The sequence below is a fragment of the Aythya ferina genome (genome assembly GCF_964211825.1).
Source record: "Aythya ferina genome assembly, chromosome: 6".
NCBI classification, from domain to species: domain Eukaryota; kingdom Metazoa; phylum Chordata; class Aves; order Anseriformes; family Anatidae; genus Aythya; species Aythya ferina.
Window position 1 is genome coordinate 25814345 of NC_140303.1, and position 26570 is coordinate 25840914.

General features: G+C 45.4%; 1 protein-coding gene and 1 long non-coding RNA gene across 6 annotated transcripts in view; both read left to right on the forward strand.

The window, feature by feature from the left end:
• Window positions 1-20945, forward strand: part of SLC12A8 (solute carrier family 12 member 8) — a 53177-nt gene extending 32232 nt beyond the window's left edge. For 4 of the 5 annotated variants that reach the window (XM_084523716.1, XM_084523717.1, XM_084523718.1 and 1 more), the window contains 8 exons: window positions 3037-3124; window positions 4231-4318; window positions 7758-7904; window positions 10739-11411; window positions 12243-12340; window positions 14662-14779; window positions 17111-17171; window positions 19788-20945. In XM_084523716.1, coding sequence (XP_084379842.1) covers window positions 3037-3124; window positions 4231-4318; window positions 7758-7904; window positions 10739-11411; window positions 12243-12340; window positions 14662-14779; window positions 17111-17171; window positions 19788-19953 — 1439 coding nt within the window. In that variant the 3' untranslated portion in view covers window positions 19954-20945. The remainder of the gene's footprint in view (window positions 1-3036; window positions 3125-4230; window positions 4319-7757; window positions 7905-10738; window positions 11412-12242; window positions 12341-14661; window positions 14780-17110; window positions 17172-19787) is intronic. The other variant, XM_084523719.1, reaches the window with a different exon arrangement.
• Window positions 20946-21847: 902 nt separating this feature from the next.
• Window positions 21848-24882, forward strand: LOC311439148. Its single transcript, XR_014694559.1, has 4 exons — window positions 21848-22181; window positions 22349-22403; window positions 23436-23625; window positions 24714-24882. It is a non-coding gene; the product is annotated as an uncharacterized lncRNA (long non-coding RNA).
• Window positions 24883-26570: the final 1688 nt, after the last annotated feature.

Sequence of the window (26570 nt, forward strand, 5' to 3'; positions counted from 1 at the left end):
ACAGAGAGGTGGGTAATTTTCTCCGTGGACAACCCGCAGATAGGATTGCTTGAGTTCAGACAGGATTGGCTGTTTCCTTGGGGGGTAGGTCTGTGTCTGGAGAATGAAATGTCCCAGCTTCTTCACTTCATTGAATTTGTAGGGTTTTTTCTTCTCTTGAGTAGCTGAAGTCTCTGGAAACCCTGTTTTTGGCTACTTGCAAGGCAGACTGGTTTGCTGTGTGGCAGGGGGTGACCGAAGCTAGTGCAAGTGGAATCTGTTCGGTTCCTTTTGTCTTTTCACTGAAGAGTGTGGTCATTAGTCTGCTGCTCACAATGATCTTCTCAGCACTGCTCCTTGGCAGCTGACACCCTGTCTGGAAAGTTACTTTTTGGGTGGTGGTGGCAGTGGAAAGGTGGCTTTCCACCAGGGCAGGGGTCAATCATCAATCTCAAGATCCCACTTATGTGGGTTCTGGAGGTCATCTTCTGGCTGCTCCTCAGTATGTGTGGGTCTGTGGGAGGGAGGCAACGAGGTGAACGGGGCTGTGCAGTCATCACTGTACGGGTGACTCACGTGGCTTCAACTTTTTTGGTATTTGGTCCAGAAAACGCCATTTTGGTGTTTCCCCAGTGCTTTGCTGAGCTAAGAGCTTGGATGAGGAAGAGGTGAGTCAAGCTCAAGCTGGAAGATAGAGAAGCGGTGCCAGATGTTTGGGAAACTTGGCCAAGAGGTACATTAGATAAACAGCTGTCCTTCTGACCACAGCTTGCTCCCTTTGGAAGAAAAATTCAGGGCATTCTGCGTTCTCTGCTTTGCCCTTGAAATGCAAAGTAGCTTGTCACCAAAGAGTGCTTTATAGATGCTCCATGTAGCCTGATGTTTTTGACTGTTTCCATGGACTTCTGCCTTCCTAACTTGTCTCACCTCCAGCTAAGCTCATTGTATAACTCTCGAAAAAGGAGCAGTGCTTGAGCCGCGCTTGGAAGCTTTATCCAGGGAAAAGCTCACCAGCTGATGGGCTTTTAGCAGCACTACTCAGATCTATGTCCATGGAGTAGTCTTCCAGGAGAAAATTAACAACTCGTTTTGATTTTTAAAGCCTTCAGTATGGTCCCAGGGATTCAAATCTGGTCTAAATCTGGAAGACAGCTCCTCTGGGAGCAGAGAAGTGCCAGGGGCCCGCAGGGGCTGAGAGCGGCTGCTGGGGCTCTGGCCCTGGGGTGGAGAGGATGACAGAAAGGAATGGCTGCTGGGTGGGCCTGGGATGATCAAGGGGAAGAGAAAAAAAAAAAATAAAAGAAATAAAGCTCTGGATCTTTAGCTTGATGTGTTTGGCAACATGTGAGTGCCTTGTGCTCATTAGTGTGCTGTCCTCACAGCAGCATAGCGAGCAGAGGAAGTGTTATGATTCCTATTTAGCACAGATGGGGACATGGGGCTGTGAAAATGCACAGGAAAGCCTGGGATGGAGCAGGCAGTTGAGCCTCTGGTCCCTGATTAGCAACGAAATGTTTGCTCCCCGGTGGCCATCGATCTGTGGCTGTGCAAGGGCTTTAGAGAAGACGCCCATCGGCTGAGCTGGGTTTGTCCCCTCTGCTTTGAGATGTGTTCCACAGCTCCTGTCCACCCTTTGCTGAGAAAATCCTCCCAAGCAGCAGTCAGTGTTTGAGCTTTAACACGCAATTGTTAAGTTGACCAGTTGTCCTGGCCTGGAGCTGCAGCCGCTTGCATTTGCAGCCTCAGAGGCTGACTTGATCGCTCCTGTGCCCAGTGAATGGCTGCTTGCGTTGGCAGCCAAGTGACAGCCCTACGTGCTCCCTGCTTTCTGCCTGCGAGTGCCATGCTGTTGGCATCCTCATCCTCATTGCTCTTTGTTACTGGTCTCACCTGAGCTCCCAGCAGGGTCCTGTGGGTGCTGTGGACTGACACTTAGCCCACGTGGCCTAGTGATGTTCATCCAACATCCAAGGGATGGGACAGAGGTGGGCAGGAATTAATATGTCAAGGAGGCTCAGCCTGCCTTCAGATTGTCCATATTCTCATCAGGAATCCAAACCATAGATTCTCTTTATAGCAGGTATCTGAAATATTCTAACAAATTTTGTGGGATAATTTGATGAGGAAAGGTGTGCTTTCTTGCCAAGTCTGTTGTGACTTCCTCTTCAAGTGTGAGTAAAGTCTTTTAACCCTTTTGTAGCTTGGGTTCCCAGCCTGAATGCAGAGATTTTAATCCTTTGCTCCATCCTGTTTCCTTTTCCTTTGTTGTCGGTTGCTAATTTGTTAGGCTTAGGTCTGTCCCTTGTCATACAGTACCCTGTACTCTGGCCTAAAATAACATCTCAGTACTTTATTCTTAGTTCTACCGTGTGCTTTCTGTGACGCTGGGACAATCGCTTACCCGCTCAGAGCTTCTATTCTCCTATCTGCAAAGCAGAGATAATGCCAGCCTCCCGGAGCCGTGAGCGATGCCTGCGACGCACAGCCCTTGGATGGAAGGTGCCACCTACGTGCAGAGCCTCTCATTCTGCCCTCTAAATACGCCTGTGAAAGCCATTAACAAGCACAAGCTGCTCTGCAATCGCGGCTGTCCCTTGTGAATGTGGGCACCTGTAATAGATCTGGTCTAAGCGGCAGGGTCTGGGCAGGGTAGGACAACCTGCTGAATGTCCTGCAGTGATGAACGGTGGCGTTTTTCTTTTCAACACTCAGATGGCACTGTTTTCCGCTATGGTTGCATTAAGATAAGATGGGTTTTGTTTGGATTTCTGCTTTTTCACCCCCCTCATTCTCCCCCAGCATTGTTCAAACTGGACAAAGGATTCTTTGTAGACATGTTAGCGGTAGCTCCTTTCTGTTAAAGACAAGAGCAGTTACTTACCAAGCAGTTGATGGGAGCCAGTAACCCTGTCCATGGCAGTGCAATGAAATGATATAGTTACTGTTCTGAAGTAATCGATTAAGTGACTGATTAAATTATATTGCATATTATAATATATGTCATGTATGCTATAACTTAAATTAACTCTAAATTGTATTTATGTCTACAAAACATAGGTGTGATGGCTGGGTTCAATATGAGTGGAGATCTCCAGAAGCCTGCTACCAACATCCCCCTAGGGTCTCTGGCTGCTATTGGCACCTCGTAAGTAATAGATTGGGGAGAATTTACTGTCTAGAGTCTGCCCTGGATGTGACCAACCCATTTCGTACTCCCATCAACCTTTTATTACTCAGCCATCTGGAAAATTAAAGTCTGGCTCTCATTCAAATCCTCATCCATTACCACCACCTACTCTGGCTGGGTTGGAGAGGAGATTCGTTAATGTGGATACAATCAGTCCTTCCTCATGCTTCAGCCTTCCTCTGCCGGATGGGATGTGTGTTGGTGCTAGAGCAGTTGTGCTGCTGCAGCCAGGCTGTTCCCAAGCAGCATGCAAAGTTCTGGAAGGCTTGGAGCACGTGGTTTTGTCACTTCTCGCAGCTGGTCTCAAAGCGCTCCCGTTGCAAAAGAGGAAAATGCATTCGTTATTATTAGAGAAAACGGTACCACGAGAGGTAAAATGACCTGCCTGCCTGCAAGGCAAGGGGAGCACAGGTGCCCTGCATCCCTGGGAAAAGCTGTTTTCCAGGAGTAATAGGATGTTGTGTGTTTAAAAGAACTTCAGTAGGTTCCTGCCTGCTTTCATAGCCAACTAAACTACTTTTAAAATATTACATATATTTGCATACCCAGGTTCAGATGGAAAAGAGGGACCTTCTGAATTTAGTGGGATTCTTGCTGAAAACTGGTGCTCATTTTCTTTTGAGTCAGGGGATTCACATCTCTGCTGTCCAGACTTTGCAGACAGTCTAGCTTATCCCTCCAACTGAGTACTGGAAAACCCAGAGATACCGAGGAGGATCATGGCTGAGGCAGTAAATTTGGCACATTCAACGCTGCCACCAGATGAGGGGACCTGCATACGGGCAGGATGAGGTTATTCCCTCTGTGTGCACATCAAGAGTGCAGGTTTCCTCACCTCGGGGTACCATGCCATCACTCTGTGTCTCTCCCCACTGCACTGCAGTGGGCAAGTGATATGTGTGGGTGTTACGCCGAGCCTCGAGGCTGCCGTGCAGGAGCAGCCAGGACAGAGTGGCTGAAGACCCAGTTTACAGCTTCTTGGCCTTCTTCTGGCTCTGCTGGTGGGCATGGTTCTCAGTGGTCATGTCTGGTTGGTGAAAATAATTTGTTTTTGTTGCTTGCAGGTGGTTTCTGTACATGGTCTTTGTCTTCTTGCTGGGAGCCATTTGCACCCGCCAGTCCCTCCGCTACGACTTCATGATAGCAGAGAAGGTAACTTGTTCAACAGACTCAGTGTAGTGTTATATAACGGGGCTTTCAGATTTCCTTCAGCATTGTTGAACGCTTGAACTTTTCCCAAATCCTGAGCAATTTGGGTGCCCATCTCTCATTGATATTCAGGGGATTTTCCCATTGCAAATCCCAGCGTACAATTGATTTGAATAGCTTTGCATTCACCAGCATATCCGATAATGCTGAATCTTGGCGTAATCACCCGGCAATAGCTTGAAGAGCTAAAATATGCTAATGTTGTCCAGTGATAAATGCTGTATCTTATTCAACGTATCCTGTCTCGTTGGTGAAAGCTCAGACCAAATTGAAATCTCTAAAGAGCTGCACTGCTTATCTTTACTAAGTCAAGCGAAGCTTACGTTTTCATATCGAGTGGACTGTAATTGCAGTGTGAGCAGTAAGATTATCGAACTTGAGATGTTCCATGTTGGTGTATATAAATGAAGGAGGGTTGTAGTGTTACAGGCAAGGAACGTTACCATTACAGGCCTTTGAAAAGAGAGTAAAGATTTTGTTGTGTTGCTGTCTTACTTTAAATTGGATACGTAAGAGCTAATTTTTACAATATTCAGCATTACACAAAAGCATTGCCTTACAATATATAACTATTTTATAACTATTTTCTGTATAACTATTTTCCTAATTAATTGGAGATGTTTTCCATTGATTTAATTTATAATATGATTTTAATCTAAAATGTCAGTTTGAGACTCAGACTTCGTTTTCTCTCCAAGTAATTGTAGCCCTAGACTTCCTCCAGTCCCCAAAATAAGCTACAGGTTATTGGTGGGCTTCTATGACTTCCTGCTAAGGCAAAAAAAAAAAAAAAAAAAAAAAAACTGTTTCAGGGAACAAAAAGAATGAGTCTACGTTCTTTAAGGCAACGCCTTTGTTATGCAAATGAGACAGTTAATGGATGGAAAGTACAGTAATGAAATGGTACTTATAACTGAACCAGCTGAAGAGAGAGAGATTACTGAAGCTATGTTTTAATTTTAAAACCCTCTGTAGGGAAAAAAAAAAAAAAAAAAAAAGAAAAATCTCCCAGTAAATGAATCCGGAGATATTTAGTTATGTTAAATAACAAACAAACAACAAAAAAGCAAAATCAGTTTTCTCTTCCCTTTTTATGGTACAATCCGTATACTCATGTGGTTTCTTTATATTTTATACAAGTTGCTTTATATTTTAATGACTGTGTGGACAGAGAGAAGGAGAGAGGGGTCATTATACATTGAGCATGCAAACTCCCCGTTTTCATCAGTCACAGGTGAATGAGTGTTTAGTTGCTTTTCTGCCTCACAATACTTGTTTGGCTTTTTAAACACAGAAATGAGATTCAGTAATTTCCCTTCTTAATGAGCCAGAAGTGCCAATTTCTTACGAAGTATTCATACTCTCTGTGCTTAAAACCAACAGCAAAACCTTTCATCAGCCTCAGTGAAAGGGACTCTTCCCCTCTAACCCTGATTTGAATGTCAAGTAGAACATTTAAATGCAAGCATTTTTGGCAGCTAAACTAATATATGATGTCTGCCACAATTGATTGTTTCGGTCAAGTATTTTTCAAACCAGGCCTGTACTGTAGGAGAGGGAAGGGAAGTTCTGCTCATAAGACTGCTGCGTCCAAGGTCTGTCCATTTGTCTGATGGAAGCTGATAGCTGCTAATCTTTCCCTCAAGTTTCTTCTGTCCCACAAGATAAAATTCCCAAGGCAAGTGGATTTTTGTGGTGAAAAGAAGTGTATATTTGAGTGGCAGGAGGTTGGTACGGTTCTGAAACACCACATTCATTTTACGTGCCTTCCCTGAGCAGCAAGTGTTTTTTTGTCTCTTTACCCAGTCTCCTTTTTGCCACATGCTGATTTCATAGATAAGAAAAAGGCAGATGTATCTTCAATCATCTTAAGACATGTAAATTTGTCTAATTGCTACTAATAAAGCATATGCCATCAGACTTCAACAGCAGCAGATGCTCGGAGGATGCAGAAAATGGCAGCAGGTCCATTTAGATGTTATTTTCCATGAGGAGAAGGGCAGGAGTGGAGGTCATGCAGTGAGTGAAGGTTGAAGGACCTGCACTGGGTGCTGTCCTCTGGCACCATGTTGTGTGCACCTCCACCTCTGCTTGCAGCAGTTGACACTGGGGACCCACGCAGGGATACACCAGTCCTCACTCTTGTTTGACAGACCCTGAGAGCATTTTGTGTCCCCAAGGGGAGAGAAGGGATGCTTTCAACTCCATCTGTACTTGGCATTTCCCCTTCAGCTTGCCTCTCCCTGCAGTCTGATGAAGGCTGATGTCAGCTGAGGGCTCCCCCAGGAGATGGCTGCTCCCCCTCCCATCCCTCTGCTTGTTTGACATTTGTAGGAACTTCCTGCACTCAGACCTGTGTCAGACTGAGCTGAGATCAAGGAGCGTGTTCAAAAATCATCTGGAAACATCTGGCAAACATGGTGAAAACACATCTTCCCATGGAAAAATGAGCTAAAAACCTGTTATTAGCAAACCAAGAGAACAACCCTGAAGTCTCTGTATAGACAACTTGTATTTTGGCCTGTAGAAGTTGCCCATAACTACAGGGTTCATGAGGACCTCCCTTTGCTCTCCTTGAGAAAGGTCAGAGCTATCAGGCTTCAGCTGAACTTTGCAGTCTGTAGGTGCTGGTGGCCGTGCCCAGCTCACAGCTTGCTGCTGCAGCACCACCAGGTTTCCACCCCTGCAGGAGGTGCTACGCAGTCGCACTGGCAGCTCGAGGTGATGCTCAATACAAACTGGTAATAAAACCAGCCTTGGAGCACTGTGGCTTTAAAGAGTTTGAAGTTTCACATTGGCTGAAGGAAATTCTTTACTCATTGAAGACAGGAAAATAAGGTCATTGTATTATATCCCTTGGAGCATATTTTTTTTAAGATGCCATTTGTTTAAGTGGCAAGTTTGGTTTGGTTTTACTGCAGATTTTCTTTCAGGATTGGTTTTCCCCTCTGGGACACAGGGGTTTGTCTTCCTGTTTTGGATGGTTGGAAGCCTGGGTAGCTTTTCCTGTACGATGTGCTCTGTATATAAGCGATCTCTCCTGAAATAAACTCACTTCCAGTTACTTAAGTGGAATCTAATAGCTGCTGCTTTGCTGCAATTGCTCCTAGTGACAAAGAATTTCTTGGATATGAGCTTGTCAAATGGCTCTGTTGGTACAGGATGTTTGGTATTAACTTACTTCTATGGGGTAATTTTCCCGTATTAATTGCTTGTACATTATACCACAGACCAGTTAAATTGCTGCTTTCCCAGGGCTCGCTCAGTTCATCATGCAATGTTACAAAATGCAGGGGGTTTCTGAAAATACATGTGTTTAAAATCACTCACAGGTCTTCAAAGAATGAAGTAATGAACTTTGCATCCCCTCTGCTTCCTCCAGGTATCCTTGGTGGGTTTCTTGTTTTTGCTAGGGCTGTACATCTCGTCCCTGGCCTCCTGCATGGGAGGGCTCTACGGAGCGCCCAGAATCCTGCAGTGCATCGCCCAGGAGAACGTGGTCCCCATGCTCGCCTTTCTTGGACGCGGGGTTAGTGATCCTTCTCTGAAATTACTGTCAAAACCCAACCTGAGGGAAAACTGTTGATATGAGGAGGCAGTATTTCTGTGTGTCTGTGGGGCAGGATGGGATCTGTGCACCCCATCTCAGCCATGCCCTGCCCCAGAGCTGTCAGTCCTGTCGCTGTACCAGGACAGCCCTTCCTTGGCTGTGGGACCTCCCCCTTTTGGTCCCTTTCTTTTGAGATGTCTCCAGGAAAACAGCCACTTATGATACAATTTGCCTGTCATTTGTTTTTTGCAAACACCTGATCTAAGCCCATGCCAGTCGTAATCGTGACCAAGGTACTTAGCACTTCTGTGCCCACCCTTTCAGAGCAGAGGCCTGAAGCTTTTGTCTAACCACTCTGGTCAGATGGATGCTAGCTGCCTCTTTATCTTTTTGTTCTTTTCTTCTTCTTTCCTTCACTTTCTCTTTGAAATCTTCCTGCCTTCTTTGGTGACCTCAGAGCTGAGTACAGTGCTAGTCCCAGTGCAGTGGATTCAGTTTGTGCATGCTGGAGAAGAGGACACTTCTTTATAGGGTGAGATGCCTTTTGGGCTCAATAAAAGTAATAAGAGAGTAGATTTGAAAGGTTAATTTAGGGGGCTGCTAAGCTTTAGATATACTTTGAAACAAAGCCTTGCTTTGAATATGACAAGAGGCTTTTTCCTTGTCTCAGTCACTAATCCTCATTCACATGAGTTATTCCCCTGAGAACAGTCAAAGTCCCAGTCACTAAGGATTGTGTAGTCTTGGGCTATATGTTTAGAACAAAGTATTTCTTATGGATTTCCCTTTTTCTAAACAGGGAGAAAAAAATTCCATTGCTCTAAATAACCTGCAGCATCTAACTGTCTGTACTGAGCAGCTGGGAAAATCTTAAGACGTTTTACTCCTTCAGAGCAGCTTATAAATACAGAAAAATATTTCACAATAGTAATATTTAAAATTGTTTTATAAGCATGATTATCTCCTCTGTCATTTTATATTTCTCAAAGCAATTCTTGAAACTGAAAGTCAAGATGATAGTCATAAATATAGGAGAATCAGGAATGGTAAGAACAGCAAAAACTTCCAGCTACTGAGGATAGTTGTCAGGCAATCCCAGAACAGACTGTTCTCCATGTGGTGACGCTTGCCAAATTGTCAGTGATTTAGCCCTAGGACTGCGAAATTGATTCCCTTTCTTCTCTGATGGTTTTCTGTCTTTCTGTAATATTTTCTGCTCTGAACTCTGTCTAGGCAGAGTGCCACAGTGGAAGTGCTCAGAAAGAGGTGAGACGTTAAAGGCAGATCACTTTACCCATTCCTTCTCTCTGCCACCTTGAAAAATGTCTAGATTTGGTTCATGGAGAGTTAAAAAATGTAATTTGCCCTTAACAATCTGTTCCACATCAGTTCTTCTTTTCCATGGTTTAGGAAAGTGTTATAGTCAACATAACCCCAGCTAATGTGAAGGACACTGTTGTTTTCTGTAGTGCTAAACCTAAGCCAGAAGCATCCTGAGATCGTACCATCTGTTCCCTATCTCACTAAGTCTTTCTAATACCTAAGATGTTTTCTGAGAACCGTGCTCACTTATCCCTGAGACATATTTCTCATTTCATTGTGAAAAGGCGTAAGGTCCAGAACTGGTCCCCTTTTCTATTAATAAGTTGGAGGAAATAGAAATAGTTTCCATTTGAGCTGTGTGTTTATTGAAGAAGCACATGCAGTAAATGAAAATGTAGAATGGAAAATGTTCCCCGTCTTGTGCTGGTGTTGGTGCGAGGGGGCTGTAAGAGCACCTTCCCAGCCCATTGCTGAAGTGCATCCCTCAGCTGCTATGCTGCTGGCAGAACTCCGTGTTGTGCCAAGATAACTCAAAGCATTTCCTTTTGATCCTTTTCAGAACTGAAGCTTGTTCTTAAGGGACATTGTCATGGTTTCAATTTCTACCTGTCTTTAGAAAGTCCTTGGAGGTGAGGAGTACAGGACAAACCCTGATCCCAAAAGGGCCTTGGCAGGGGCTCTGATGGACACTTAGCATCATTTCATCTGATTCTAGCAATGACTGAGAAAGGGCATATTAGACCTAGGGTTAAAATTTGTGAGCAGATGGCTGTCTCCCCACTTCCTGATGTGCTTTGCTTCGTCTCTCTCTCTCTCGTAGTCTCGCTAGCCTAACCCTGCCCCAAAGGAGAAGAACAAGCTAAGTTTCTTCTGGTTGCCTGCCTTCCTGACTGATGCCTGGCATTGCTGGTGCCCCCAGTGTCCTTTAGCTGCTAAACCTTTCTGCTGCTTTCCTCCTGGTGCTGGGCTGATACAGCTTTCGTAGAAGAAAGGAGAAAATGCCAAGTACAGAGTCTCAGCAGATCATGGATTTAGCTCAGCCTTGAGTCAGGGTAGGGCCTGAAGCTACTGATAGAAAAATGGCACAAAAATACAGAAATTAGAAACGAACAGTTAACTCTGATTAACACGTTTTGTTGCCAGAACACAGCCCAGACTTCCCATAGGCCCCATGTGTCTCTCTGAAAGTCTATTACTGTTGCAATGCCATACTCTGAGATACAGAGGAGAGTTGATGAGTTTTTCCAAGGCAAAGATTGAGTGAGGATCAGAGGTGAGGTGGGAACTCAGCAGCTTTTGGCTTCCAGTCTGTTCTTTAATTTATTAAGCCAATGGGCCTCTGCTTGTGTGCATAGGGGTGTGCATTTCATGACTATGCATGTACCTGCAGACTGCTGGGGTAACCATTCTTTACAGCTAAGCCACCAGAGACCCACACGGCAAAGTTCATGAGTATTAATTTAAATATGTTTCTTTTATTTATGTAATAGAAAGGACCCAACAGGACTCCAGTGGCTGCAATTTGCTTAACAAGTCTCATCACCATGGCTTTTGTCTTCATTGGGCAAGTGAACGTTCTTGCTCCGATAGTGACCATCAACTTCATGTTGACATACATTGCTGTTGACTATTCCTATTTCTCGATCTCCTTGTGCTACGATGATCAGCAAAAAGCTGGCAAGACACAAGTGGAAAACACTAAGCCTCCAAACTCTTCCCAGCCTTTGATTTTCAACAAGCCCTCCAGCCATGCATCAGATGGAGTAATTCAAAGCAGATCGAATGGCACCTTGCTGGAATTCACAAAAGACATGGACCAGCTTTTTAAACCATTTCGTAATGAGCCAAGTGCTAGCAAAAAAGGAGCTGAGAGTTTAACCCAAAAGGTCAAACAGAAAAAGGTGAAGAAGCCAGCCAAGCAGACATTACAAGACAGCTTCCTTCTGGATCTCGATCACGATGCTCCTTCAGCTCAGTGTGGCTGGGATGAGACTGCAGAGTCCCACCACGAAAGCTGGCAGGACCTCGCTGAGCAGGGCCACCAGCTGGAGGTGGGTCCATGCTGGTCGCCTGCTGCGGACACCCAGGGGACACCTGAGCTGCTGGAGCAGGGGGAGCAGCTCCGTAGCCAGGCACCGGTGATCTGCAGCCAAAAGGTGGAAGGTGAGTGTGTAGGAGATGGGCATCTCCATGCTCACAGGGAATTATCTACAGTCTTAGTCCTCCTGGTGCTTTGCTGGAGGCAGGCGAGAAACTAGCTTTATAGGGGGCTGTCATTCAGTGATTCATAGCAATAATATCTTTTATTACAGGTGAGGGTAGAGTTCATCGTAATGAATCACAGGAGAAGTTCCAATGTAATTTCCCATGGAAGATTAATCACAGGAAAGCAGGCAGGACTCTATGTAGTGTAGGGCTGTTTACTGCATACTCATTATTCTACAAATGGGATCTTAACACCGTACGTTAAAAACATTTTGAGTGTTATCTTGGGCCTTATTTCACCATGATGTGGAGTAGGAGGGATGGAGCCTTGAGAGACTAAAACTCTGGCTGTGGAAATGAGATGATCCCCATGCTGCAGGTGGAGGCTGTAATTTGTCATCCACAGCTAGGAATCTGAATTTATTTCGTTGGCAATATGGGTGTTTTGCCACAGAGGTTGTTGTCTCAGATCTATCAGCATTAGTCAATTAAGCTTCATAAACGCATGTGAGGGAGAAAAGAATTTTAGTTTCTTTTACAAACATGGAAACTGTGCCTCAGTTTCCATCGCAGGCAATGACATCTGTGAGGCCTAAAGATAGACTCAGTACCAAAGTTGTAATTTTTTTTTTCTTGATCATCTTTTCTGCTTTCATTTTAGAAATTTTGGTTAAACTGTGCCATACTCAACTGTCACCTAGAATTTCTGGTTTGTTTTTTGGCAAAGTGGAAAGAGACCAATTCTTCAGCTCATTTTTAACATTTTTTTTCTTTCCTTTTCTCCTCTAGAACCATCTGTAAGGCAACAAAATCTAGAACTGGGAATTCAGCAAATTCCAGAATCATTCTACTCCAGATTCTGCAATCACTGGGTTTCCTTTGCTGGTGTAAGTAATTTTCTTTTATTTTGAGCACTGGTTTATCACTGCTGAAAATGGAAGGAAATTCATCACTTAGTGTAAATACACTCCAGTACTTTCAAATGGCTTTTGTTTCTGGTATCCCAGGAGGTCACCTGAACTAAATACTTAAGAGACCATAGACCCAGCGGCTCAAATTAAGAGAAAGGTAGATGACATTATTTAAAACAACAACAGCAATAAATAGACGAACTCCAACATCTTAGGACTTTTCTAGAGTTAAATGTACATGGCTTGCTGGGAAAAAGTCACTGTATCCCTCTTTTCACTATGAACCAAAGAACCTGCTTTTGCTTGCCATGGAATGGATTGAGACATCAGCTTCAAAGATGTGTTATTTTTATTTATGAAACAGCTTCTGCAAGCTCGGGGTGGGGTTTCAGCAGCACTGAACTCCTGATCAGAGCTGCCTGGCTGTGAAATTCCACGTTTTGAGGGAGGAAAGCAGAGCATTCCTCTAGCATGTTACTTTAAAAATAAATGACTTTTAAATTGCTTGTTCCTGAAGCCACAGAAGAGTTTAGGACGTTTAAATTCTTCTTGGGAAGACAGATTAATAGGCAGATAACAGGAAAAGGGTCAGATATGGATAATGAGTGAACCATCTGGCTTTGCTGTATGGATGGGGATTTAATAGCTGTACATAAAACCTAACAAACACCCTTGAACAACACACTGAACCCTTCTAATTTAATCCTCAGAGTTTGACACCTACTTTTCAGATTTGATGCTCTGGCTGCCAGCAGCCAACTACTGGGGAAAGGTCTTTCCAGAGCCTGGCGCAGTGGGTGGGATGGATGCTGGAGGCTCCTCTCTAGCGATGACATCTCTAGGAGGTTGCACGCTAATGCTTTCTCTGGGCTCAGTAACTAACAGGGCCCCCAAGTGTTTGTTATCGTGGGGTTCAGAGTGGTCAGCTCTTCCTTCGTGGGGGAATTGGCTTAAAGAGATGACTGATGTGCTCATTAAAGCAGATTTGGTTTCCTGTTAATAATCAGACTTGAGAGGAGTTTGCAACAGAGCTGAGAAGAGATCAACACAAAATAAAATCACTGAGATAAAATCAGATGCACTTATTCATCCAAGCTCCTTTCCCCTCTGCCTCATCTTCAGGCTTCACCAGCCATGTCAGCCGTGACTGCTTTAGCTCCTACGTGCTGTCTCTTGCTGTGTCTAGCCTGATCTGTGAAGATGCTGCTTCTGCCCCTACTCATATGCCCCTTGAGCCATTTCTACCCTGTGAGCTGGTGAGGCTCCAGATACAGCTTCATGCTCCCAAATAGTGACCTGTTGGCTGCTGCAGCTTGGAGCTCCCTGTGGGCTAGCCAACACTTCCATGACCTACAGCTAGTGTATGTTTGAGTAGCCTGAGCAAAAACTCTGCCTCTAGGACCTGAGGTAGCTCACTAAAAGCTACCTGCACGCTGCTGAAGGTGACAGTGCAAGCCTGTGCTGTCCCTCATTTATGAGTGAGACCAAATGAAGCTCTGTATAGCATGGGGAACTCCTTGCTGAGAAACCTCAGCCATGCCATACCCAAATCTTTTCTGATAATACTGGATAGAAATGCTTTATGTGTGGCCAAAAGCCACTCGTGATGGAGTGCTCTGGAAGCAGGAGATGATGTGGTTCCTCCAGGGACCTGCACCACAGCCCTCAGCTGCTGATGCCCGTAAGGTCCATCCACCCATGGTTGTGGCTGCTGTCGGTCCTCCCATGGGCAGGGTGCAGGCTGTGCAGTAGATCTCATGCAAGGAGAACCTTGGCTCTGTCCCCATCATGGGGTGTTATTAAGAGGAAGACACCTCAACAGAAACACTCAGCAGGGTAAACCTGAGTGTCTGCATCCCAGGTCTAGACGATGCACATCACTTACACAGTACTCCCAAGAGGGCCTGAGAAAGATGGAGATGCAGAGATTCCATCATAGCACTAGTTCTACATGAATTTGAAACACAAGGTTCAGTATTTCTAGCAGTAAATAAATAAAAATGCAGTTACTGATGCTTTCATAACAGCTTAGAACCCTAGCACTGCCTCACTTATTAACAAGGTTTTATTGGGGTTGTAAACCATGCTCAGATTGCAAGATTCAAGAATAAATTTCTGAAACCATGTGAAGCTGTGTGTGAAGGTGGGTAGTCCTCCTCGGGCACGTGCTGCCAGCTCTCCCATGGGCCAGAGCAAGAGATGATCAGAGCTTCTCTGGACTTTGCAGAACAGCTGTCAGATTGACAGCAGTATGCTACCTCGCTCTGGAGCAACCCTAAACCTTGTCTTTTCAACAGGCAATCGTGTCCCTCATCATAATGTTTGTCATTCAGTGGATCTACACCCTTGTCAGCCTGGGAGCAGCAGTTATTCTGTATTTCTACATTGGCCAAGTGAGTCCAGGACTCCCCCTGGGTGAGTAATTTTTTTCTGTATTATTAAATCTGCTTAAAAATTCATTAAGCTTTAATTTAACTTAATTAGGAATTGAGATGCTTGTGTTTAATATGCAGGTGGCACAGTGAGTGATGAGATTTAATTTCTTTGGTAGTTTCAATGCATTTTATGTCTGGCTCTTTAATATTTGATTCCAACTGTAACTAGCATTAGCCTGATAGTTTGCACATTGCGCTTGCTTTTCGACTGTACTGTACTTTAAATGGCAAAAGCAGATTCTGAGACTTAACAGGGATGGCAGATTGCAGACGTATCGTGGCAATGAGAAAAATCTGTTTTAAAAAATCTGTTGTAAATACATTTTAATAAATTTAATTAATCGGTCTAAAACCACCTGAGAAAACTTTAATGAAAATGGGAATTATGACAAGTATCTCATTAAATCTCGGCATTCGTAACTGCAAAACAAGAGAGCCTTTTGATTCCAGATCTAAACAGGTTGAATATGTTAGGAACGTAATCTGGGAAAATACTCTTAGGCAAAGGGCTTTAAAAAGGTCTGTGCATGTGATGGGCTTAAACAAGTTCAAAATTAAATATTGAAGCATGTTGAAAAAGCAGCTCATAATTGCATAGTCCTTGGCACGGAGGCAGGAGAGGTTTGCATTGGTCTGCTTCTGAAGGGAGAGGGTGATACACACACAGTAGGTGCCTGCTCACGTCCATACGCATACATATATATGTAGGGGTATAATGCGTACGTACCTGCATGCATGGATGTGCAATGTTTTGTTTGGCACCTGGTTGAGAGAAGTCAAAAAACCTGAGTTTGTGTCTTTTAAACAATGCAGAGGTAGCCACCTGTGTTTATTTAGATAAAAGGTTATTTGGCATTCAGTGAGTAGACACCAGATTTCAGAAACCCGTGCTGTGAGAAAGCAAAAATGAGTAGTCGTTCAGGAACTATCAATATATCACTCACCAATCTTTCTACTACAGCTGGTTTCTTTTTTTATTTATCTGTATGGGGTGGAAAAGAGTTGCTGTGAGCAATCTGAGCTAGCACAAGCTATCCCTGCTCTCGGCAGGGAAGTTGGACCAGATGATCTTTACAAGTTCCTTCCAACCCACACCGTTCTGTGACTCTGTGAATTAGTTCTTCCTACTTGCAGCTTTGTATCTTTGGAAATACATAAATTTTACTTTAACAAACTTTTTGTACTGCCCCCAAATACTGAACAAAACACAAGTAGTGTCTTCAGGCCTTAAGGTTTTCTTTGCCTTTGTTTACTCACTGTTACATCTTTGTTATTTTCTTTTTAAATATTTCCAAAAATGACTCTAAAAATAATTTCTCAGTGTGTAGAGGATTATGGAAAGTGATTTGAGAAATGACAGCATAATTAAACATTTTTGTCCTGGTTTGTTTTGCACTTGTGTTCCCATGCATGCTGTAAAAAAGCACATGGCAAAGAAGTTAAAAATGAACACACAAAGTTCAGCCTGATTTTTATTTGGTTGTGAGTGAAAATGATTTTTGCAGTCGCACCACATCAAATGACCCATTTTGTTCTTCAAAAGACTGCATAACCATTCTATACAGAGAAGTTGTGGGACACTGTCTTGAGAGATGCTCTGAAGTAAGGACTAGATGAAAACCTCAGGAGCGGTGGCTCTGCCACAGGAATGCTCCATGATTTTGATGGGTCCCTCCTCCTCTCTCTTTCCCTCCAACAGCCTAAAAAAAATCCAGCAGTTGTTTCTGGGTCTCTGCTCTCCTCCCTATCCCTCACCACAGACTTCGGGGGCTGCTTTTGCTGCCAGCTCCAGAACGTATCTGCCCCTGCAGTTAGCCAGTGCAGGAAATTAATTCTAAAAAAAAAATCCCAAAATAAACCTTGGTGTTGATCAAATAAGTTAAACCAGCTCTCTGTGGGGACAGCCAAGAGGGAGCAGTGAGACCACGGCCACCGTGGCTTAGGTCAGCGGAGCAGCTCGTTCAGTCTCCCCATCCCTGCAGTGGGAATGGTATTTGCAGCCTAAGGAGGAGAAGGTGCTGCAGCTGGTATCTTTGCTTTGGCCATCGCTTTGCTGGTATTTTAACAAGCTGTCAGTCTGGGAAGGAATAGCTGTTCTCCATATGAACTTTGGGTTAGATTCTCAGCAATCATTTAAAAGCCACAGCGAGTGGGAAGACTTCAGAATTGTTCTCACAGTTGCTAAATCTTTGTGTACTGAAAGCTAGTAACAAACATGTCAGTTTGGGATTTTGTGCAGAAAAATTAAATGGTGAAATGCTATTATGAGGGAATTAGCAACATACTGACTTTTCATGTCTTTTCTCTGTAGGAGCAGCAGCGAATTTCAGTTTGTTCAGCTGGATTAAGTCAGCTTTGATCACCTCATGCAGGTTGGTACCAGTCACTTGGCAGAGATTGAGGCAGTGCTCCTTGTTCCCACTAATGTGCATGGGAAGAGTTGACCTGCTTCTTACCTCAAGCAGTCTGTCTGGCCCTTCCTGAAGTTCTTAGTTAAAGGCAAACAGGGCTGTTGGCTTCAGTTAGTCCAGTGCTGATGTATCCCAGTGGCTGAAGCTTTCTTGATCTTACTCTCCAAACCCCAAAGGTCTGTGCTCAACCTTGGAGGAACAGCTTGAACCCAAAAACACAGTAGTAAATGAGGAGTGGGAGACTCCAGCTCTTCCACCCATGGCAGGTGGTGAACTGCTGTGGTGGTGGAACAGGTACACAGGTGCCAGCTGGGCTGGAGTGACAGAGGGGAGATTTGGGGGGAAGCAGCAATAGCTGCAGAGGCAAATACAATAAACAAGGTCTTCAATGAAGGAACCATTCAGTATCGAGTTTGTATGGGATTGCAGCAGAAAATACATGTATCTTGGTGTTTTCCTTCTCAGAAGGCCTCAGAGCTTTTATTTGGTTGGATACTAACTGGTTTTGTTAACTTATTTTGATCCTATTAATTAATAATTCTGTCATGTTTGGGTTTCCCATGGGGGGTAATGACCACCTCTGCTGCTGTACAGAGCAGTGGGACTTGGGGTTCCTAATCTGTTTGGCTGTTTTACTGTTGCAATGGGGGAGCACTGTAGTAAAGATCACATAACATGAGCTGCCAGGCATTAGGTGTGCAAATTTGGTGGCTTGTTTAAAATAAATGAAGGTCCAGGCCCTTAGGCATGTTGGCATATGTGTACGCCTGTTTTGCCAGCTCCTGTCTCTGCCCACTGTCCCTATAACATGGCTACATGCCTTTGGTGGCAGAGGTGGCTTAGGAGTGGCCAGAGGTGATGGGACCTCTCTTAGATCCCCATGAAAGGTCCATGGCACGGCTGAGAACAGACACGTCAGGTCTCCTGCATCACCATCCATAGCTGCCTCTACCAGACCAGTGGATCTCCCCAGGTGTGGGGCTGCCCTGAAAACCCACCTGTCCTGCAAACCTCTTTTGCTGTGAATAGCTTTGTTTTTGCAGCTGCTGCTGCCTCTCATGGCAGTTGCATAAAGCCACACACTTCTCTGCTAGCGGGATGGGAGCCCAAGTCAGACAAGCAACACAGAACAGGAGGAGCGAGGGGGTGTCAAGGGTGTGCACTGTGCTTTGTGCATGTCTCATTTGGAATAAGGGGTTGCCCTCTCCTTTCTCCCTCTCACTCACCATGTCTGCTGCACTCCTAACACGAGCCAAAGCCAGGGGTGAAGAGGTGAGGAGGAGAACAGGGCGCACGGGGCTGTGCTGGAAGCGCTGCCAGAATTACTCATTGCAGGGTGAGTCAGACCCCGCTGCTCTGTGTCCCAGGCATTTAGCTGTCCTGTTCCGCCTCGGTGTACAGCCGCATCCACTGCCTGTAATTTTGCCGTGCTGCAGCTATGATGATGGAGCAGTTTTTCCTCCTGGTTGTCCCTCGGCACTTCTCAACCCTGCCTGTTGTCAGATGCTCCCTGTGGGAGGCTGGTTAACTTCACGGACAGCTGCCGTATGTGGCTGAGAGTAGGAAAGATGAAGCTAGCCCTTCTGGAGAGGCAGCCCTTGTGCTCCTTGTGGGCAGAGGTGTCATTGGTGCCGGGCGTTTTGCCCTGCAGGTTATCTGGCTGGCACAGGCCTCAGCGCTTTGATCAGTGCAATCGATGAGGAGAGGCTCTGTCAGGGAAGATGGAGTGAGGAACTGGCAGCAGCCCAAGACGGAGACCGATCTTTCTTCTCTCCCCCTAAGACTGCAATCTCTGAGCCAGCCAGCTTGGTAACCTCGTCCTAATGCCAGGGATCCTGCTTATGCTGGTATGGACACAATTTTGGCTCTGCTTGTGGGCCGGGTGGGTTGTTTTGAAGCCCACCTTTGCTAAGCTGCAAGAAATTGCATTGAAATCACTTGCACATTTTTCCTCAGCCACAATTTCTTGAAATCCAAACAAGACACATTAAAAAATTTGATGTAAAGAAGTCATTGCATTAGAGTGCAAGAGCAATGAAAGCAACCAAGGATCCTTGGCACCTCAAAGAGGGCTGAGTCAGTGTTATAAGGTCCTCCAGTTTTGATTTGCAGGTGTGCAGTAAGGTTTTCTTAAAGTTGGCCTCTGGGGAAAAAGAAACTGCAGGGAAGTCTCCTCTTATATTTAAAAGAGGAAAAGAGTTTCCTGCCTACATGGTCTCAAAAGTAATTGAAATGTACACGAAAGCTTAGGAAACTATAAGAAGGATATTTTTCATTAGCAATAGTTCGTGCTCCTTCTTTTCCTGCACTGTCTGGAAACTGGCAGAGCCAACGTTTGGAGCAATTCCAAAGAGGAAATGTATTTGCTAAGAAAATGTATATTTTCCAGTGTTTATGAGGGAGGAGGTTGAAGTATAGTTTTTGCATGCCTTCTAGGAAACTGTTTGCAGATTAACTCTCTGCCTTCCGAGGGCAATGCAGCCCCTTCTCCAAGCGCCCTGCCGCGGGTGCATTTTTCCTTGGCACAGCCGGGCGCGTGGCTGCTAATGGGTCATGCCTCTGCTTCTGTGTTTGCAGGAGAAGGCCATCTCCAAAGGAGCAGATCGTTGTGACACCGGCCTTTGCGACAGTTGGCATGGAGACCACGCAGCTCACCGAGGAGAACGCAGACTTTGCCTCTCGAGACCGCTATCACCAGTCCTCCCTTATCAGCAGAGAAGAGTTTGTGAATCAGTTTCAGTAAAGGGGGAGGACAGAAAAAATACCGAGTTGTCGCTTCTGAAAGGGCTGATAAGTGCTAGCCCCTGCCACGGGGCCTTGTGAAATACTTGAATGTATATGGAAAGGATGTGAATAGTTATTTACATATTCAAGGCTTGTTTGTTTATGCAAACTACAGCATGCCCAGGTTTCAAACCGTATCCAAAAGGGAGGGGGATAAAACCAACACGCAAATGAAAGGGCCGATCCAGTGAAGTGATGAGTTACTGAGAATGATATAATCCTTTAAAAAAATCAATTATAAGCACTACTGAGCTCTGAAAACTGCCGCTGCTGTAAGAGCTAACAACACCCGATTTCAGATGTCCTCTGGGGGAGCAGGGCAGCAGTGTGCATTGTATTTGCAAGCAGTGACCTCAGATGCAGGAGCCGAGTGCCCGGTCCCAGCTGTGCCACCGATGGATGCGACCTTCCAGGTCAATTCACTTCTCCTCCCGGCGTGAATTTGCCTGCTTGTGATACAGCAATTTTCTACCTCAGTGTTTCAATTACCATGGTCTTAGAAAGTACTTTAAGGCATTAGACAATAGGCCAGAACCAGTGGCAAGTGCAAGAGGATTATGAAATATATTCATAACTGGAATCGAACCTGCGCGTTTCTATGCAGTAATGCAGTATAATGAACTCTTCTCCACTGTGAAACCACGAAGTGATGCCTTAGCATGTTTTCATAGTGGCTTCCCACATCCTTTCTGAAACAAGAACCAAGACGTAAAATCAAAGCTATCTCCAAATACAGCATCTCTTGGATAAAAGGAGAGATGATTCAGAAGTGCCTTAACAAAATGCATTTTGCTAATTCTGCTTCAAGCTCATCCTGTGCTGAGCTTTATAGATGTATGCACCTAAGTAAGAGGGGGAAATCGCTGCCTCTCGCTTCCTGTAATCTCTGATCATTTCAGCCATTAAATTATTTATTTCATCTGTGCAATAAAAAACTTGAGACAGCAGAAATGCCTCTCTATGCTAGCTGTGGGCGTGTTCAGTGCCTCTGAGCACCGGAGCTGTTCAGGGCTGTGCCCCAATGTTGGGGACCCTCTGTCCCACCACGTGGTCTGATCTGCTGTGGCTTTGGCTCTCCAGGTTTCTTAGAAAGGGGACCAAGGGAGACTTTCAGCTGACATGAAGAAGAGAGCAATCCTGCAATGGTGCAGAAAGCATATTCATTTTCCTAGGTTGCAGGTATTTCATTAAATATCTGTAACCTTGTCTTTACTATGTCAATAGAAGCAAGCAGAAAACGGTGGCCAATGCTGAACTACCTCATATCATTCTCTGTTGGAAGCTGTCCTGTCAGGATTTCTTGCTGTCGTTTTGTGTTGGATTTCCACATGGTGTGGATCTGCTGTTTGGATGTGCTGAAGTTTCCCCAGGTCCTCTGGGGCCACCTGCGTGCTCAGGAAGGCCCTTCCTGTGCTCACAGCATCAGGACACATCTTGCAGTGCTGAATTAAGAGGAAAAAATGAATAGCAAAAGGCACAGGGCTGAGTTTGGGGATGTCTGTGCTGGTACACAGTAGGCAGAATTACACGGATTCTTCTCTGAAGACAAATCTGAGAAACTTTGCTGGTGCTTTGCTCTTATCAGTTCAAAGCGTGGCAAGATAACAGTCAATTTTTATTGTCAGCTATTAAGATCAAATTAACTTATCTTTGACCTTGGCAGTTGCTGCTGTTGTGCAAGCTTTTAGACTCTGCTTGGAGCTGATCCACCTCTCTGACAAGCCGCATGGTGCTGTGCTGTCTCCTGCTAGAGTTTGATACATGACCGCAGCACCAGGGCTGTGAGCCCTCGGGTTTCAAAGAGAGCCCCTGTGTGAGCACTGCGGGGTGCCTGCCCTCCCCAGCATGAGCTTGCCCAGCCCTGCAGCCTCAGGAGCACAGCTTAAACTCAAGGAAACCCCAGAGCCCAGCATGAAGTGATTAATGAGTGGAAATCCCTGCGTTAACCTCGTTAGCTCCCACGCAATTTAGTTCCCTTCTTAAAGCCAGGCAGCACTCAGGGGATCCTGGGGAGGGAAGAGAGCAGGTACTGTGCTCACCAGACCCCACAGGGGAGCCATGCTTCCTGCTCTTCCCCAAAACCAGCAATACAAACAGCTCCTCCCTTTGACTACCAGGATTTCAGCCAGCTCTCTCAGGACAGTGCTCACAGCTTTGCTTGTGGCCACAGCCCTGTGAGTGCTCCAGGTGCAGCAAAACACCTTTTGCCTGGGTTTTCTGGGCTTTGGGCTCCACGTGCTGCTTCTGGAGAAGCTTTCCCCAAAGCATCCACCCCTCCTGGCATCACCAGCACGGCACGTACCAGATCCTGCACCGCCATGTAAGGCTGGCATTTGGTCTTCTCCTCCCATCAGGCCTGCAAGAGGAGTGTATCGTGTGGGGCTGGTTTCCTCACCACCGTTGTGTGTTGTAAGTAGAGCAGCTTTCCTTTTCAGTGCTCAAGAAGGGGTGTGCTCATCTTTCTCAGGGCATTACCTTTGATGTAGTTAACAGTGACGGTGGAGGGAAGGCTTGTTTCAGGAGCCACCACCTCCGAAGGGATGGGGACAATGGTGTTAGGAGCAGTCTGACCTACTTCCTCATGCATCCTGTGCTTTCGAAAAGCCAATGCCAGTCAAAAATCAAGCCTGTGCTTTATTTTCTTCCCAACCACTGACTTAATCCTGACAAGGCCTGTGGTTTGGGGTACCCTAATCAACCTCAGAGCAACTGTATTTGAAGTTTCTGGCTGGCCCCCCCTTCTGTAACCCCACAGACTCATCCACTTCTGAGGCTGGATGAGTTCAGACCCCACTGGCATGCAGGTCTTTGTGTATCAAGGAAGCTTCTCTAGGAAGAGAGGAAGACTAATAGCATTGCAGATCATTGGGGTGCATTGTCAAAAACGTCTGTAGCTTTTGTAGCACTCTAAAAATGCATGAAATTAGGGATAGCAATTTGTCAGCTTAACATTTAGTGGTTGAAGGGAAGTAATGTGGGTGGCAATTCCTGCTGTGAGTGGGAAGTGTTCCTTCTGCCCACCTGGGAGCCAAACTGTGGCTCTGGCTGCTGCAGCGTTAGTGAACACTCAGCATCCCTGAAGGTCAGCTTGGGGCCCAGCACTGAGCCTTATCTGTCCACTACAAGTTGCTTTTTGGTTAACGTCCTTATGAAAAGACCCTTCTATCTTTTTAGCCATGTGAGCTTTGTCATCATCTACAATCTGCTTTCCTTGGAGTTCACGGAATTGTTTTTAAGAAATTAGGATGTTTAGCAATGGGGCAGGGAAGGAGAACATTTGTTTTTGAGAGATATGTGGATGTAAAAGGGCTTTTTTTTTTTTTTTTTTTTTTTTTTTTTTAAGGCTTCAACTGTAGGTTGCTAGATCGAGTTTTGACAGGTTCATTTGCAGAAGATATAAGCACAGACGGTAGGATAAATATTTTATTATTTGCCTTGCAGTCTCGCCGAGAAGCTCATGCTGTGTTTGTGATGCCACAACATTAACAAGTGTCCAGAAATCAGAATCTTCTGCCTCAAAACACTTGCAACACAAATAAGATTGAGAATGGGCAGGAGGAAAGCCAAGTTTCATTGTGATATCAGCGTTAAATGACAGCTCCTTGGTATAAGTTGCCACCACCCCCCCCAGGTCTGTCTGTGTTCCCCCATCAGGAGTCTGCTCAGGGAGAGCCAAACCCCTTAAATCCAGAGCTTAACCCATATCCATATTTCTTTTTTCTCCCCTTGTGGCTCTCTCTTGTCAGCTTTGGGTTTCCTTGGATGTTCTTTGTTGTGTATGTTGGCCAAAAAGCCTCACAGCTAGGGTGGTCGCTTGTTCCTAGCAGGTAACAGCGATCACAGAAGCAGCATGACAAAACGTGCTGAATAAAGGACGATTCTGTGTGTGGGCTAATGCAGGAACAGGCTCCCTGTGAGAGTGAGGCGGTGTGTTCTCACCCCTGCTTTTCTGGTTCACTTTCTGGTTCAGGCAGGCACGGTTTTGTGCGGCATCGTACCCCCACCTGCAAGGCTGGACGAGATGTGCTGAATCACAGCAGCCAGCCTAGGGTAGTCATTTAAATCAGAGGGAAAATGAGGTTATTTGAATTATTGCCTTTGTCTGGTGAATTCTAGAAAGGGCAATTACTGCAATAAACGAGAGAAAATTAAAAGATTATAGTCAACCTATAAATCTGGTAACTCCATATAAAACAGGAATGCAGTGAACTTACATTCCTGATTTCACAGTGCTGAGACCCAGATCTGGTGTAATGGCATTTAAACCCGAGACAAGGCGAGACCTCTGGGTAAAACAGCCCGAAAAGCTGTGGATGAGAGGCTCTGGCAGCCAACTGCGGGCTGGAAACACAGAGCCCTAAAGCTGCGGGGTGCAACAGAGGCTCCTTCCCTTCTGCCCCTCGTGGCTTTGGGATTTGCCCGGATTTGAGAGGTTTGTGGGCAGAAGCCTTGGGGCCACTCGGCAGAGCCTGGTGGTACGGGGTGCACCTGTAGCTTTATGGGATCCAAATGCTGCTCGTGAACCTTGGCAGCAGCAGCAGCAGCTTCTTGGATCGCGGCGGTGCTGCTGTGCAGGGCTGTTGGAAGGGCTGGGTTGTTCTTGATGCGCTCCAAACCAGAGCTGGCTGAAAAGGGTCCTGAAAAAAATAAATCAGAGGTTTAGAGTTGCTTCTTACCAGATAGATTGAAATGGCTGATTTTTTTTTTCTTCTTTTCCAGAAAATGTTGGGTTTATTTCCAACAACGGGATTCAAAAGGCAACATTTTGTATCCAGTGGCTTTATTTTGTTGTGCATTTTTCTGTGAGGGATGAAAAGAGAGCACAAGACCCGTATCCATCCTGACCTCCAAATGTCAAGGATCTGGAATGAGCTGCTTCCAAGGGAGGTACGAGGCAGGCATTTCTTGTAAAAATAAATCAATCAAGCACCACTATCCCCAGAATTTCAAGAAAAATGTTTAGGTGCTAAGTGCTTTTTGGATGATTGGGATCCATTAATGGATGGCTTACAGCATCGAGAGGAGACGGCGAAGGTAATTAATTGCTTGGTTAGGAACTATCTGTCCACTTCGGAAACTCAGGACTTTTAATAACAAATTCCAGGAGTAGAAAATATTCACTTTGTACCTTAATTCATCATCAGCTTAAAACTTGTCTGAGGTTTATGAGCCTGATCCAAGTTTTAGACAGATCTGGGCTGCGTTTCAAGCGAGCTGCAGGAGTTTCATGATGTTGGCTGGGGCTGTGAAGGGTTCCTATAGAACTGACGAGAAGTGACCAGTGAGTGTAATCCTTACGAGGTGTTACGGAGATGCCTCTTCTGTAGAAACTCCCGTGTTTTTAGTGATTTCAGGCTGAAACAATGCAGAAACTGGTAAATTGGGCTGTGTGCCTCCAGCCCCTCAGACTGGAACATGGAAATCAAGGTGAAACAAAAACAAACTGTTTTTCCTCCCCCAGAGCAGGGTGATAGGTGGGATTCAATTAATCAGCATTTACTATCATGTTTTATATAAATCATGTTTTATATAGTAATGTTAGAGGCTTCCTGTGTTGCTGTTATTCTTTTTAAACTCTTTTTTGAGTTGAATGTGCTGCTTTTGGATGGAAGCATTGAATGTATTTATACATAATTTGGGGAGACTTTTAGGTCACAGCCTCTTTCAGGAGGCATTGTTTGACATCGGGGTTTGCTTGGTCCTTCTTGGGAAATGAATTCCATGCATTTAAATCTCCCATTACTAGGGAGCAGGATGCGGCCCTGCCACGAGTGCTGGTGCCATGTACAGTGCCACAGGGACGCACAGCTCGTGGCCACGCGGGGAGAAGTGAACTGGAGCTCACTTGGTGAGCTGGACCTCAAAGATAGCAGAATTTGTTGTGAGTTGACTTCTTCAGTGTTAGGGTGTTCCTCATTGAAGCGGCAAAGGTAGGACTGAAGTGAGGTGGCAGGAAAAGGCGGTAGCCTGGCATTTAGAGCCACGAGGCCTTGGCAAATTGGGCAGCTGGTGGGGGAAGGGATCGCACTTGGGAAGTACAAAACAGCCTGGACATCGGTGCTTCCTTTCCAGGTGCCTGTGAATAACACACTGTTTGTGACTGGAGCCACGACAGAGCGGGGATAGCTTTTTCTGTATGGTAAATACTCAGTTAATGGTACCAGCTCCCATCACGGTGCTTTTTTCGCAGCCTTGGGTGTTGTAGGAGCAGCAGGGCATGGCGGGGGCCCTGCTGTGCACCACCGGGACACCAGGAGGTGGGGACACTCGATACCAACCCCGTCTTCCTCAAGGTTGTTCTTTCAGCGACGTTTATTTTGCATTTACGTGTGGCTGATTTTGTTCTCAACGTGCCTGTTGAGTAAAACAGTAGGAAGAATTTATGGAGACTTGTTGGAAGAGCAGTCGATCCTGCGCTTCCTGCTTGCTGGATTTACAGCTTCGGAGGATGCGGAGTGCTTGTTGTCATAGGAGTTGGTGGCGGGGAGTCATGCACTTCGTGCGAAAGGATATCCCCCAGCTATTTGAGCTGCTGCTCTGCATTCCCTGGGCCTTCTCCCAAAGTAGCAAGCTACT